The 13,490-nt window shown below is 44.6% G+C and overlaps 1 protein-coding gene across 2 annotated transcripts in view; it reads right to left on the bottom strand.

The window, feature by feature from the left end:
- FAM184B (family with sequence similarity 184 member B) overlaps window positions 1-13,490 on the bottom strand; it is a 138,796-nt gene that overhangs the window by 17,351 nt on the left and 107,955 nt on the right. For both annotated transcript variants that reach the window (XR_005987192.1, XM_041750966.1), the window contains exons 8-10: window positions 12,215-12,318; window positions 5,515-5,644; window positions 4,513-4,725 (exon numbers count right to left, since the gene is read on the bottom strand). Coding sequence is in view for 1 of the 2 variants with exons in the window: in XM_041750966.1 (XP_041606900.1) it covers window positions 4,513-4,725; window positions 5,515-5,644; window positions 12,215-12,318 (447 nt within the window). In the remaining variant the exon portion in view is untranslated. The remainder of the gene's footprint in view (window positions 1-4,512; window positions 4,726-5,514; window positions 5,645-12,214; window positions 12,319-13,490) is intronic.

Genomic DNA, 13,490 nt, shown 5'->3' with positions numbered 1-13,490 from the left:
TTGGGTTTATTTCATAAGACAGAAGAATCTCCTACTTTTCAGACTCTCCAATATTTCCTCCTCTTGGACCTGCTGCAAGGCTCAGAGAATTCCAGTTGGTGACATTTGTATCTCAAGGAAATGGGAATGAAGAGGTCTGAGCTAAGGTTTACAAAAAATAGTGCGAAAGTCTCTCACTCTGTGATAGGACCCCTCTGTCCGTGGGGCCAGCAGAGGATTCAGAGCAGCACTGCCTGCTTTCTTGCTCAGCAGCCCTTAGGATGATGCCAAGCTTAACACCCGGGGTTTATATCAAACTGGACACTCATCCCTAGTGAATTGCTCCAGTAAACCTATGGGAGGTTTACTCTGCTTGTGTTGTGGTTGGTTTAGAGCCTCCTAAAAGGCCCATTTTTACCCTCTCTACAGAGGCTCTGACACCAATTACAAATTCCTTTTAGGGTATGTGTGTGGGGGGGTTTGGGGTGGGGGAGTTCCCAACACCAACAAGCAATTCTCAGACACCAACTGAGTGTCCTACGATTCAACTCAATTCTGACACTATCTACCTGGAGATAGCATCCCAAGGGTGAGGGCTCATCCCACAAGACTGAGCTCCATTTCAGATGCCAACTGCAAGACTAGGTTGTTGTTACCTGTGCTTCTGACCAACTGGCTATAAATCAGAGGTTCCCATGACCCCCCAATTAATTTGCTAGGGTGGCTCACAGAACTCAGGAAACCCATGTCCTTACTTGGTTATTGATTTATTACAAAGGCTATTAAAGGATACGAATCAATAGCCAGATGAAGAGGTCTGGGATGTCCAAGCATAGGAGCTTTTGTCCCCATGGAATTGGGGTGGGTCACCATTTATGGTGTGTGGATGTGTCCACCCACCTGCAAGCTCTCTGAGCCCTCTCCTTTGGGTTTCTAAGAGGCTTCATTACAAAGACATGATGAATTAAATCACTGACCATTGGTGATTGATTCCATCTCCATCCCCTCTCCACTTCCCAGACCAGAGGTTCGGTTCCCCTGGCAACCAGCCCCCTCCTCCTCAGGTGGGATCCAAGAGCCACCTCATTAACATAATAAAAGATACTTTTGCTGCTCTCAACAGTTAGGAAATTCCAAGACTTTTAGGAGCTCTGTGTCAGAAGTGAGACTAGGACCAAATAATATTTCTTTTTCCAAATCACAGTATCACACTCTCCACACCACATCCTGGGTAAAGCCTCCATGCCCCGTGTTCCCCAACAGTCTCCTGGCTCCGATCCCCTGAACTACAGCAGCCTGTTTGAGCAGTTGCCTTTCCCCACAGAGGTGCACCCCATAACGATAAGAGTGTGTTAATCATCTTGGTGTCTCTGGAGCTCAGCTCCATGGCAGCTGCTCTATAAATAGCTGTAGGATCAATGAATGAGCAGTAACATCAGATCTTCTAAAAATTGAGCTTTTCTATGGACTGGATGTTTATATGTCCCCCCTCTCCCCACACCTCCCCCAAAGTGATATGTTGAAACCTGATCCCCAATGTGATGGTATTTGGAGAGGGGCTTTTGGAGGGGGGTGATTAGGTCATGATGGTGAAGCCCTTGTGAATCAGTGCTCTTATAAAGGAGGTCCTGAAAAGCTCCCCTGCCCCTTCTCCCACATGAGGTTAGAGTGAGGTGGGTGTCTATGAACTAGGAAGTGAGCTCTCCACAGACATCAAAGGGCAGGTGCTTTGGTCTCACACTTCCAGCCTCTGGAACTGTGGGAAATAAATTCCTATGGTTTACAAGCTACGCTGTCCATGGTGTTCTGTTACAGCAGCCTGAATGGACAAAGACAAGCTCTTACTCAGCCACATATGATTCCAAGTACTTTACATGTACTTTTTTTTTTTTTTATGCTCTCAATGGTCCTATTAGCTCTTATTTTATAAATGAGGAATCTGATGCACAAAGCAGCTGAGTGACTGCCTGAGCCCACACCTCATAAGTGGCAGACCCAGGATTTGCCTGTAGGACCTGATGTCCTCACACACCACGTCACTGTTCAACTGCGCAACTGAGGCCAGAAACCAAGCAAACAGCCACCAGAACCGGGAGGAGAAGGCTCTTTCCTCCTAAGGTGAGCCTCCCGCGCCCTCTACCGACAAAACTGAACGTCGTGCTCTCTGCGAAGGAGAAATGCTTCAAGAATCTGGGTCATTATGCCAGGCTGGCACTGAAGAGCGAATTGGGAGCTGCGAGGCAGTAAATTAAGAAGAGCAGGCAAATTTCCTAATAATTCATGTGCTAGTCAATACTTGTATCCAATTCTGACACGTATGGATAGTTTTAACGGAATTTCTCAGAATTGCACCGTGGCTTCTAGCATCCCATATTGCTGCCTGGGAGATGTCAAGGGGACATTCTGATTCAGGTACTTTGTGCCTGGAATCACTTTTCCTCACTTTTCCTCAATCACATTCCTCATTGGCTGCTAGAATTTCTTCTGTTTTCCTGGTGTCCTGAAATTTTAAGATGAGCCTTGGTAGGGGGTCTTTCTCACATAGTTCTATGGATTTCATTATTTCTTTAAAAATACCTTCCCCTCCATTATCTCTTTCTGGAATTCCCAGTTAGGTGTGAGCCTTCCAGGTGTGTCTCTACACCTCTCGTTCCTTCTCCTCTTGCCACCCATTTCACGATCTTTCTATTTTTGCTTTCTGGAAGGTTTCTTCATTTTTTACATTTCAACTCATTATCTGATCTTTAGGATTTCTGCAATCATATATATATATATATATATATATATATATATATATATATATATATTTAACTAAGAGCCCTTCCTTACCTGATTGTCCCTCCTTTACAAGTAGCACATTGTTCTTCTTTCATGGATGCACGTATCACTTTTTAATTCTGAGTGGATCAGTCCTCAACAAAGCTTTTTTTCCTTTTCTGCTGACTCCATTAGCCATTTCTTCTGAGTCTGTTCTTTCTCCCACAACTATCTTGGATCCCAAAACTTCCATGTTAGAGGCTTCCCTAAAAAAAGTTTAGTAATCCTTTGCTGTCCTTTCATATTTCAGATGGAGCACTGAGGGTTACTTGAAGAGGCTCCGTTGGGTGGCAGGCTCCTCTGGAGGGTGACCAGATGGCCATCCAGCAATTTCACTGGAAGCCCACAAATGTGAGAATCCATGGGTCTTTTCTCTTGGTTGGTTTAATTTCCCCAGAGAAGGTTCTCTAGTCTCATACTTAGGGAGGGTCTAAGTTCTACCTGCTTGCCTTCTGGAGCCGAGCAGGAGAATGTGCTGTTGGGGACAGGATCGAGGTGGCAGTGGTTCATCTAATGGCTCAGTATACAGATTTTCACCTGAACCTGTTCTCAAACACAAGCCTCATCCCAGCCTCTGTTTCGGAGTCTCTCTGGTTCAGTTTATCCAGGGATTCCCCCCACCCCCATCTCTTGTCTTTAAATAAGGGAGAGATAATTACTTCCCTGTGCTGGCTGAGCTGGGAATCTGAGGTTCTAGGTGAGTCATATTCCTCATCTCACTCTTGTCTCAATGATAAATGCTACCTCTAGTTCCTGAGCCTTTCTGAGCTTCGCCATGGGAATCAGCTTAATTCTTGTCCTCTCTCTGTAGGCACTTGGGTTCGAGCTTCTCTGCTCTGCAAGGTCACATGCCATTTCCCCATTTCTTTCCTGTCCTCCTTGCTTTATCTGGAATAGGAGTAAGCTTCTGCTTTGCATTTTCATTATTGTTTTCTGGATGGTTTCCAATAGGAAAGAATTTTAAAAAGTGGGTATCAATGTCCTCAGTGTACAGAAGGGGAAATTAAACTTAAGGCTCTAATTCAGTGAGACCCTTTACTAAGCAGCTATCCTGAACTAGGAGGAGAGTCAGTGTCTGAACAAACACAGCGCGCTCCTGGCCCCAAGGAGCTTCCCTTGGTAGATCTGATCATATGAGGAAGTCATTGGTTAGAGCGTGAAGACTGCCATCACTGAGGAAGACAGTGTGTTGTCTGTGACAGTCGTAGTAGTAGCCCCAGCTCCCAAGAGAGCAGGAGCAAAGGCCTTCTGAGAAAGCAGAAGGTAGCAGGTAGATGAAACATGCTCCTGCTGGGTTACACATCATCCTGCACCTGACCACCTCATCCCAACTTTCCAAGCTGCCCTCTCTGTTTTCATCTCCTGGCCGAGTCTGACTCCCCAGCATGCATCATGCACGACATTGCCCAAGTTGTAAAGAAAGTTGTTCTAATGTTATCAAGGTCACGTGAAAATAGGGAGAAACAGGACCAGAAACGCAACAGACCTAACTGTGAATCCTTCCGTGGCCACTTTCTAGCTGTGTGACCCTGAGCAAGTTACTGAATCTCTCTGAGCCCTTTCCCTTATCTGGAAAAAGGGAATGTGGTAACAGTGAGCTAGTAAGATTAACGTGGGGATTGGAGATAATGTACAAAAGGCGCCCTATATAGCGCATAGAGGCGCTCCCATAGCAAGTGTTCAGCAAATAGCGGACTTCATAATGATCACCCTTACCTTGAGTTCTTGATTTTTGGCCTTCTCAAGCATGCGTAGGGCTCGCTGATGGGAGGCCTCGAGCTGGGCTTTCATGGCCTGGTTCTGCTGAATGGTCTCCTGGAGCTCTTGCTGCAGCTTCTCCCTTTCGTGGTCGGAGAGTTGCTTGAGTTCCTGCAGGTCTTCCCTGTAGCTGCTGGCGCACTGCTCCAGAGCCTGCTGCATCTGGGAGACCTGCCAGCCAGGGCAGCCTGCTCTCAGGCTAGGCTCTCTCCACTCCCTCTCCCCTTCCTGTTTTTTTTTTTTTTTTTTTAATAAGTGCTCTGAACATCTCCTCAACCCAGCTGATCCTCCTCTACCTGTGGAAACTCCTAGGGAGAGTGCTGTAACCTTGAAAAACCTGGGAATGGCCAGTCTCCTGGGGGCTTCTCAGCTAGGTGCACGAATGCCAGGTGAGAGGGGCAGGTGGGTTGAGATGCAAACCAGCCAAGAGATACTGAAGAGAGGCCACTAAAGCCTTGCCTGACAACCCCATTTAGTATTACACTCAATCCTCATCACCAGCCTCTCAATCCTTTTTTACCTTGTTCTGTTTTCTTTTTCCTGCAATCCAATCATCCTCTAATATACTATATGTTTTACTTATTTCTTATGTCTAGTATTTTATGGTCTGTTCCCACTTCCTCTGCCATAATATAATATAAGCACTATATCATATAATGCAGTATACTGCAGTATAATATAAAGCGCTATAATATAATGCAGGACTTTTGTTTGATTTGTTCATTAATGTATCCCAAGTATCTAGAAGGGTTCCTGTTGCATTGTAGGTGCTCATGAACCACAGGAGGGACTGAATAAACAAATGAAGAAATAAAAGAATCTCATTTTTCCCTGACCTGGAATGCCCTCCCCAGCATGGACATGCATCAGGCCCTGTATATATTTCCAACATTGTCTGTAAGGATGAGGAGGCATGGTCTCACTCAGCATGAGGGCACCTCCACACCATGGCTGTCCTACCTGGGCTTGCAATCTGGCCTTCTGGCTTTGCCATTCCTCCTGCAGACGCTGGATTTTGGGTGCCTTCTCCTTCAGCAAAGAGTTCAGTGGAGGTTGCAGGTCACCTCCCTCCTTGAGAGGCACTTCAATCCTTTGAAGATAGAGAGGCCAAAATCATAAAAGATTCTGGGCTGGGAATGATATGATCACCCTGGGCTGGGGGAAGGAAGCTCCCATGGCAGGGAGTGGGGTGAGAAATATCTTTCTTAGATTTAAAATAGTAACCTGACATACAGTTCTAAGTGTTATTGCGCTTGGGATACAATCAGGATTCGGCTGGAGCCCAGTGGTTTTAGCGGGTGCTTAATAAATGATGATTGGCTGATAGAATGACTGAGCTTGGAGTCACTTATTGGGGCCCTTGGGAGCTCTGAAAAAGAGGCCTCTATGGTCTAATTTCACAACTCTTCCTGCAGATGAAAAAAGATAATGAAATAAATAACACTTTACTTGAATACAGTTCTTGACACTTTTCAAAGCATGCTCATGCCTTTTACTGGCTGTTCCTGGTCTACACAGGAGGACTGCAAACAGGTCTTTACATATGAAAAATACCCACCATTTGCTTCAACGTGGATGGAACTGGAGGGTATTATGCTGAGTGAAGTAAGTCAATTGGAGAAGGACAAACAGTGTATGTTCTCATTCATTTGGGGAATATAAATAATAGTGAAAGGGAATATAAGGGAAGGGAGAAGAAATGTGTGGGAAATATCAGAAAGGGAGACAGAACATAAAGACTCCTAACTCTGGGAAACGAACTAGGGGTGGTGGAAGGGGAGGAGGGCGGGGGGTGGGGGGGAATGGGTGACGGGCACTGAGGGGGGCACTTGACGGGATGAGCACTGGGTGTTATTCTGTATGTTGGTAAATTGAACACCAATAAAAAATTAATTTATTAAAAAAAAAGAAAAAAGAAAAATAAGATGCTGGTATAAAGCCGCATCTGTATTCCAGGACAGATGCTCACGGATGTCTTTGGAGGAGTCCTTCCCTTACTTAATGCTGAACTTTTGAACCAGCTAAGAAATTCAAATATAACTGGCTGAGATGGGGGTTTTAAGTATTTATTCAATGTAGCATGTAAGAGTATGCCACAGAGTGGGCATCTCCGCAGAGACTGCTGGAATGTAAGTGATGTTTCCTTCCTCCACCAAGGATGCCAGGCCAGGGGACCAGAGGCTAGGGGGTGAGGGCCCAGATCTGTGGAGAAAAGCCATGAGAAGGGCACTCTGGCTTGGCATAGGTGGGGAGGCCCAGCAACTTGGGCACAGGCTAGGGGGTTAAGGAAGAGATAGTCAAAGGGAATCCCTGAAAGGGACGGCAGTGGTTCAGAGCCTGAGCTAGAGCCAGATTCCCCAAGGTCAAACCCAGCCCTACTGCTTACTAGTTATGTGACCTTGGGTGAGGGCTTTAAACTGTCTTGGCCTTAGTCTCCTCAACTATAACATGGGATTAATAATGGTAACTTTGATATGGATTGTTGTAAGGATTAATAAATATCTGATAAATGCTTAAAGCCGTGTCCAGCACATAGTAAGAATTATATAAAGAACTAACCAAAGACTTAGGAAAGAGAGAAGGTTTCTTTCTCTGCATTCCGGTTCTTTTAGGTAATTCTCAAGCTTTTAAGGATGTGTTAAACATACCCATCTTTAGGGAAAAACAGACCTCTCCTAGATCTAAGCAACAGGTCTGAAACAAACCAAGGATTAGGAGACTGCCTGGAGTGATGGACAGAGGAGCAGCCTCCAGCCAGAGTGAGAAGCCACACCGCCGGGTATGATGCGTGGACCAGGTGAGCTGACCCTGATGAACTCGGGAGGAGACTGTACTTCCTCCCAGGGCTCAGCCATTACATTCGAAACGATTTATTGAGAATAAATTTACATATAGTGAAATGCACAGGTCTTAAGTCTACAATCCAATGAGTTTTGATAAATATATACAACTATGAAACCAACACCTCATTTAAAATATAGAACATTTTCATTACCCCAGAACTCCCCCTGCACTTTCTTCTTGCCAATGTCCACCCACAGGCAGCCAATGTTTTGATTTCCATCACCATGGATTATTTTTGCTTGATCTTCAGCATCAATCATACAGAAATCATATGCTCTGTATTCCTCTATGTCTGGTTCTTTCACTCCACACAAGGTCTTCAGGATTTATCCCCATCACTGGGTATGTGAGCACGTCATACTTTTCATGGATGAGTAGTATTTCATTACCTGAATATACCATAATTTGTTTACATGTTGCTGGGCCTCCCTACCTCTGCCAATTTCCTACTGATAGACATGTTGACATTTTTGCATGTTAACATTTCTGGGCTAGTATGAATAAAGCTGCTAGGACTATTCCTGTACAAGTATTTTTGTGGATCTATGTTTCCATTTCTTTTGCTTAAATATCTAGGATGGAAACTGCTGGTAGGTATATGCTTAACTCTTTTTTTTTTTAAGGATTTTTTTTTTTTTCAGAGAGAGAGAGAGCAAGTTTGTGAGAGCAGGGTGGGAGAGGGGTAGGGGGAGAGGGGGAGAGAAACTCAAGCAGACTCCGTGCTGAGCATGGAGCCCAGTGCAGGGCTCGATCTCACGTCCATGAAATCACAACCTGAACTGAAACCAAGAGTCAGACACATAACCAACTGTGCCATCCAGGTGCTCCAGTATATGCTTAACTTTTTAGAAAACCATCAAATTGTTTTCTGAGGTGGTTGCCCCACATCATCTCCCACCAGCAGCGTATGAGAGTTTCAGTTGTTCCACATCATTGCCAACATTTTGTATCTTTAGTCCTTTTAGCTTAAGTCATTCTGGTGGGTGCAAAATTGTATCTCACTGTAATTTTAAGTTGCATTTCCCCGTTGACTCTGATGTGAGGTGCATATTCATGTGCTTATGGGACATTCATTCTTTTATGCAAGTGTCTGTTCAAGCATTTTGTTCATTTAAAAATATATTTGTCTTTTCTATTATTGGTTTATAGGAATTCTTTATATATTCCAGATACAAACTAAATAGCCTCTCCCAGCCTATGACTTACTATTCCACTCCTTTTTTTAAAATTTAGTTTTATTTTTTTTATTCATGAGAGAGGGAGAGAGAGGCAGAGACAGAAGCAGGCTCCATGCAGGAAGCCTGATGGGGGACTTGATCCTGAGACCCCAGGGCCACGCCCTAGGCCGAAGGCAGGCGCTAAACCGCTGAGCCACCCAGGGATCCCGAGTTTTCTTTTTAAAAGAGAAGTATTTAAAGCTATGTATTGTCCTCAGTAGCAATCTCCCCCAAATTCTGATGTATCCTATTATCATTGAATTTGAAATAGTTTCTCATTTCCACTGTGATTTTATATTTTGACGTATGGGTTATTTAGGAGTATTCTGTATACTTTCCAAATATCTGAGGATTTTCTCAATAGCATATTATTCTGGATATCTAAGTTAATTCTTTTGTAATCAGAGAATTCCTTCTGAAAGACAGTATATTTCAGAGTATATTCTAATCCTTAAAATTCATCAAGACTTATTTTGTGGCCCTTCATATTGTCTACATTGATGAATGTTCTATTGTGTCTCAAAAGATCTGTTCTGCATTATTCAGCACATTGTCTGCAAATGTCAGCTTGATTAAGTTAGCTGATTGTGTAACTCAAATCTTCTGTATCTTTGCCACTATTAGGCTAGTTGGCCAAATCCTCATAGAAAGGTGTCACAGGGAGATCCCTGGGTAGCTCAGTGGTTTAGCACCTGCCTTTGGCCCAGGGCACAACCCTGGAGACCCGGGATCGAGTCCCACATCAGGCTCCCTGCATGGAGCCTGCTTCTCCCTCTGCCTGTGTGTGTGTCTCTCTCTCTGTGTATATCATGAACAAATAAATAAAATATTTTAAAAAAAGGTGTCACAATTGCCAATTGTGACTGTGAATTTCTCCCTTCGGTTTTCTCACTCTTCGCTTCATTATTTTTAAAGCTCTGTTGTGAGGTCAAACACATTTAGGGTTGTTGTCTTCCAGATGAACTGACCCATTATAACATATTCCCTTTCATCCCTGGTAATATTCCTTGTTCTGAAGCCTACTTTGACATGAATACAGCCACATCAGCCTCCTTCTGCTTATCATTCGCATGGTAGAGTTCATCCCTTTATCTTCAGACCTATCTGTGCCTGTAACAGTTTACGAGGGCCTCCTGAACAAAATAGCTTAAAATGGGTGGCTTAAAAAACCGAAATGTATTTCCTCACAATTCTGGAGGCTAGTAGTCCAAGATCAAGGTGTCAGAATTGGTTTCTTCTGAAGCTTTTCTTCTTCTAAGGCTCACAGATGGCCACCTTCATGCTGGGTCCTTAAAACAACAATCTTTGTTGTCTGTGTGGGCCCTTCTTTCTTCTTCTTCTTCTTCAAGACTTTATTTATTTATTCATGAGAGACACACAGAGAGAGGCAGAGACATTGGCAGAGGGAGAAGCAGGTTCCCTGTGTGGGACTCGATCCCAGGATCCTGGAATCACCACCTGATCCAAAGGCAGATACTCAACCACTGAGCTACCCAGATGCCCATGGTTTCTTCTTATAAGGACATCAGTCATGTTGTATTAGGGCTGCCCTAATAATAAAACTCTAAAAAGGATTTTAACTTAATTAACTTTTTAAAGGCCCTACCTCTAAATAAGTCACATTCTGAGCCCCTGGGGGTTGGGGTGTGGGGAGGATACAATTGTGTTCACAAGAGTGTCTTTATATTTAAATGTCTCTCTTGTGGACAGCATAGAGCAATGTCTTGCATCTCTGATAATCTCTTTCTTTTAGATGGTATGTTTGATTCATGTACATTGTAATTATTGCACTGGTTGGGCTTAAATTCTTTTTAGTCCACAGAGTTCAGGTATAGCTCACTCTGCCCTCATCCTCAGATAGGCGACCCAGGGGAGGATGTGTCACAAATACTGGCTAGTCAGAGCACTCCATCTTTGTGGCAGAGTGATTGGCTCAGGGATTGACATGTGACCCGAGTTGGGTCCTTAGAGACCTCTTTGAAATGTGTCATATTTTTAGGAAAAAGACTCCCTTTCCTTCTGGAATTGTGAGTTATAAATAGGACAAGGTTTGTGGCTACCAGTGGTAAGCAGTAGTACCAGGATTTAACCTGGAGACTTGACTTCTTAACTGCTGTTCTTCTGGTACCTAATAGGCCCTGAGGCAAAATCTGAAGGATGGGGGAGGAGGCAGGAGCTAGGAGTTCATTCAGCTGTAGGCTGCTTGACACTGCCATTGGTCTAGTTTAGGGATATACACCCTGCTACCCCAAGGCTATGATCTGAATATTTATGCCCCCTCCCCTAATTCATATGTTGAAACCTATTGTTCAAGGTATTAGGAGATGGGGATTTTGGGAGGTGATTAGGTTATGAGGGCAGAGCCCTGGTGATAAGACTAGTGCCCTTATAGCAAGAGGCATAAAAGAGACCTCTCCCCTAACACCTTCTCTCTTCCTGACCTCCCCCAAACCCCCTCGCCACATAAAGACACAGAAAGAAGATGGCCATCTGCAAGCCAGGGCAGAGTTCTCACCAGGAACTGAGCAGATCAGCACCTTGACCTTGGACTTTCCAGCCTCCAGAACTAGGGGAAACAGATTTCTGTTGTTCAGGCCACACCATCTGTGGTATTTTGTTAAAGCAGCCAGAGGTGACTATAAGACATGTGGACACCATATTCTTCTCTGTCCAGTGATAATTTTGGTCATGTGACTTGCTTTGGCCAGTGGAATAAGACTAGAAATGAGAGGATGCAGTTCTGAGTATAGGCTTTAAGAGGTACTGCATATTTTTGGGATCCCTGGGTGGCACAGCGGTTTAGCGCCTGCCTTTGGCCCAGGGCGCGATCCTGGAGACCTGGGATCGAATCCCACGTCAGGCTCCCGGTGCATGGAGCCTGCTTCTCCCTCTGCCTGTGTCTCTGCCTCTCTCTGTGATGACTATCATAAATAAAAATTAAAAAAAAAAGAGGTACCGCATATTTTCATCAGCTCTTTTGAGATTCTTCCCTTTACCATGACAACAACATGCCCTAGATAAGGGCTAATATTTCAGTTTTAGTCCCAGAATGAGAAAGCATGTGGATGAGCCTTGAACTTTACCCATAGTTTGGGGCAGGCAATAACACCGACCCTCAGGCAGGAGCCAAGAATATAGGTAGCTGACCTAGGAGTTAAAAATCACTGAAACTTGGGGATTTTTGTTATAGCAGCAAAAGCTGACTAGTATGGGGGACAGATATGGGGAATTTCTCATCAGTGACAATGCCCCCACCATTCTACCTTAGTTCTAGAAAACTTGGAAGAATAAGGAGCAGAGATTTGGGGACAGGCTAGGTCTGTGTTTTGGGCAGGTTTACTAACCTCTTTTGAGTTTCAGGTTTTTAATCTATAAAATGGCCTCTCCAGGTGGGTGTAACAATGAAATAAGATAAATTGTGTTAAGCCCATAGCTGTACTGAGAACATACAAAACACATCTGTTCCCTTCCTAAATGTGATTCAAGGGGCAGTGGTAAACACTTGAGGACTGAATGAATGAATGAATAAATGAATGAGTCCTTCCAAATCTGAGTCCTCATTCACTGGAGCACTTGCAAGCCTGCATGTCCTCCTGTACCTTTCTTCTTCATCACTGCTGGTTCCTTCTTCAGCTGCTAACTTATCCTGGTACTCTTCTCCTCCGGGCAGGGTCTGAGGCTTATTCAGCTTCAGGCATGGATCCTAAGGCAAAAACAGTCGCAAGATGAGACTAAGTACACTTCCCTGATTCAAGTTGTGGCTCATCAAACCAGAGAGCAGAGGAGAAAGAGCCCCCAGCGATCCACAACTGATGCACAGTCTGCAGGCCCGGCAGGATGAGGCCTGGGATGATTCACTACCTAGTACAGTGCCTGGCTTAGGAGCAGCAACAACTGTTATCCCTGTATCCTGGCCTCCAGTTGGCCAAGCACTTCACACAGCTGATGAAAGTCAAGCACGGAGAGAGTAAGTAACCTGTCCAGGGTCCCACCATCAGTGAGTGGTGGAAATGGAACATGCAATCAGGTGGTCTAACCCTGGGGCTGCTGTGGGGATCAGAGAACATGGCCAGCAACAGCTTGCTAGTCAGTATGAACAACCGCTATTATTATGATGCCCATTTTAAGGTGGCAGCTTGTGACATCTCATTACATAGGATCAGAGAACATGGAACTTGCTGAATGACTCTACATGTTGAGAAACAGGGTGTGGTGGGAGGAGAATGTGGAAACCATGAGTGGACACTGAGGCCTGGGAATGAATCTTCTATGAATTGAATTCGTTCATGCTATCATTCTCCCCTTTCCACAGGGCTAAAAGGCAAAAAAGATGTTTTTCTTTTGATTTGTCTATATGTTACAATAACCACTGTCTATGGAACACATTACAATAAGACAAGCTAGGAATACATGTCCTCATTGGTAAATCTCATTAAATAATAATAAATTGCAGCCTGGGGCTTCCACTAACTAGTTGCATGGCCTTGAGCTAGTCTCTTCCCATTTCTGGCCCAGAACCTCATCAACTGTAAAACAAGGTGTTGGTTACATCTGTGGTTTTCAACTTGTGCTCCAGAGATCTTGGGACTCCCTGGCCCCGCAGCCTTCAGAAGGGGCAGAGCTGAGGCTAAGGGTTTCCCATTCCCTCTCAACCTGGCATGAAATTGCTTTGGTTGCCCTTCCAGGTACCAATGTCTAGTAAAGGTCACCAGTGTCAAGGCCAATCAATGATGACCTCCTTGCTGCCAATGGTCACTCCTTGGGCTTCAGCTAACTGAGCTGTAGGACTAGAAATATCTGGTCACTCCCTCCTGCATGCAGTCCTCTCTATGGGCTGCTTCTTCCTTTGCTAGCTGCTTTTTCTTAGTATCTGCT

This window comes from Vulpes lagopus, chromosome 4 (genome assembly GCF_018345385.1).
Source record: "Vulpes lagopus strain Blue_001 chromosome 4, ASM1834538v1, whole genome shotgun sequence".
Classification (NCBI taxonomy): domain Eukaryota; kingdom Metazoa; phylum Chordata; class Mammalia; order Carnivora; family Canidae; genus Vulpes; species Vulpes lagopus.
The sequence above is the reverse complement of the archived record's forward strand: the minus strand, read 5'-3'. Positions and strand labels throughout refer to the sequence as shown.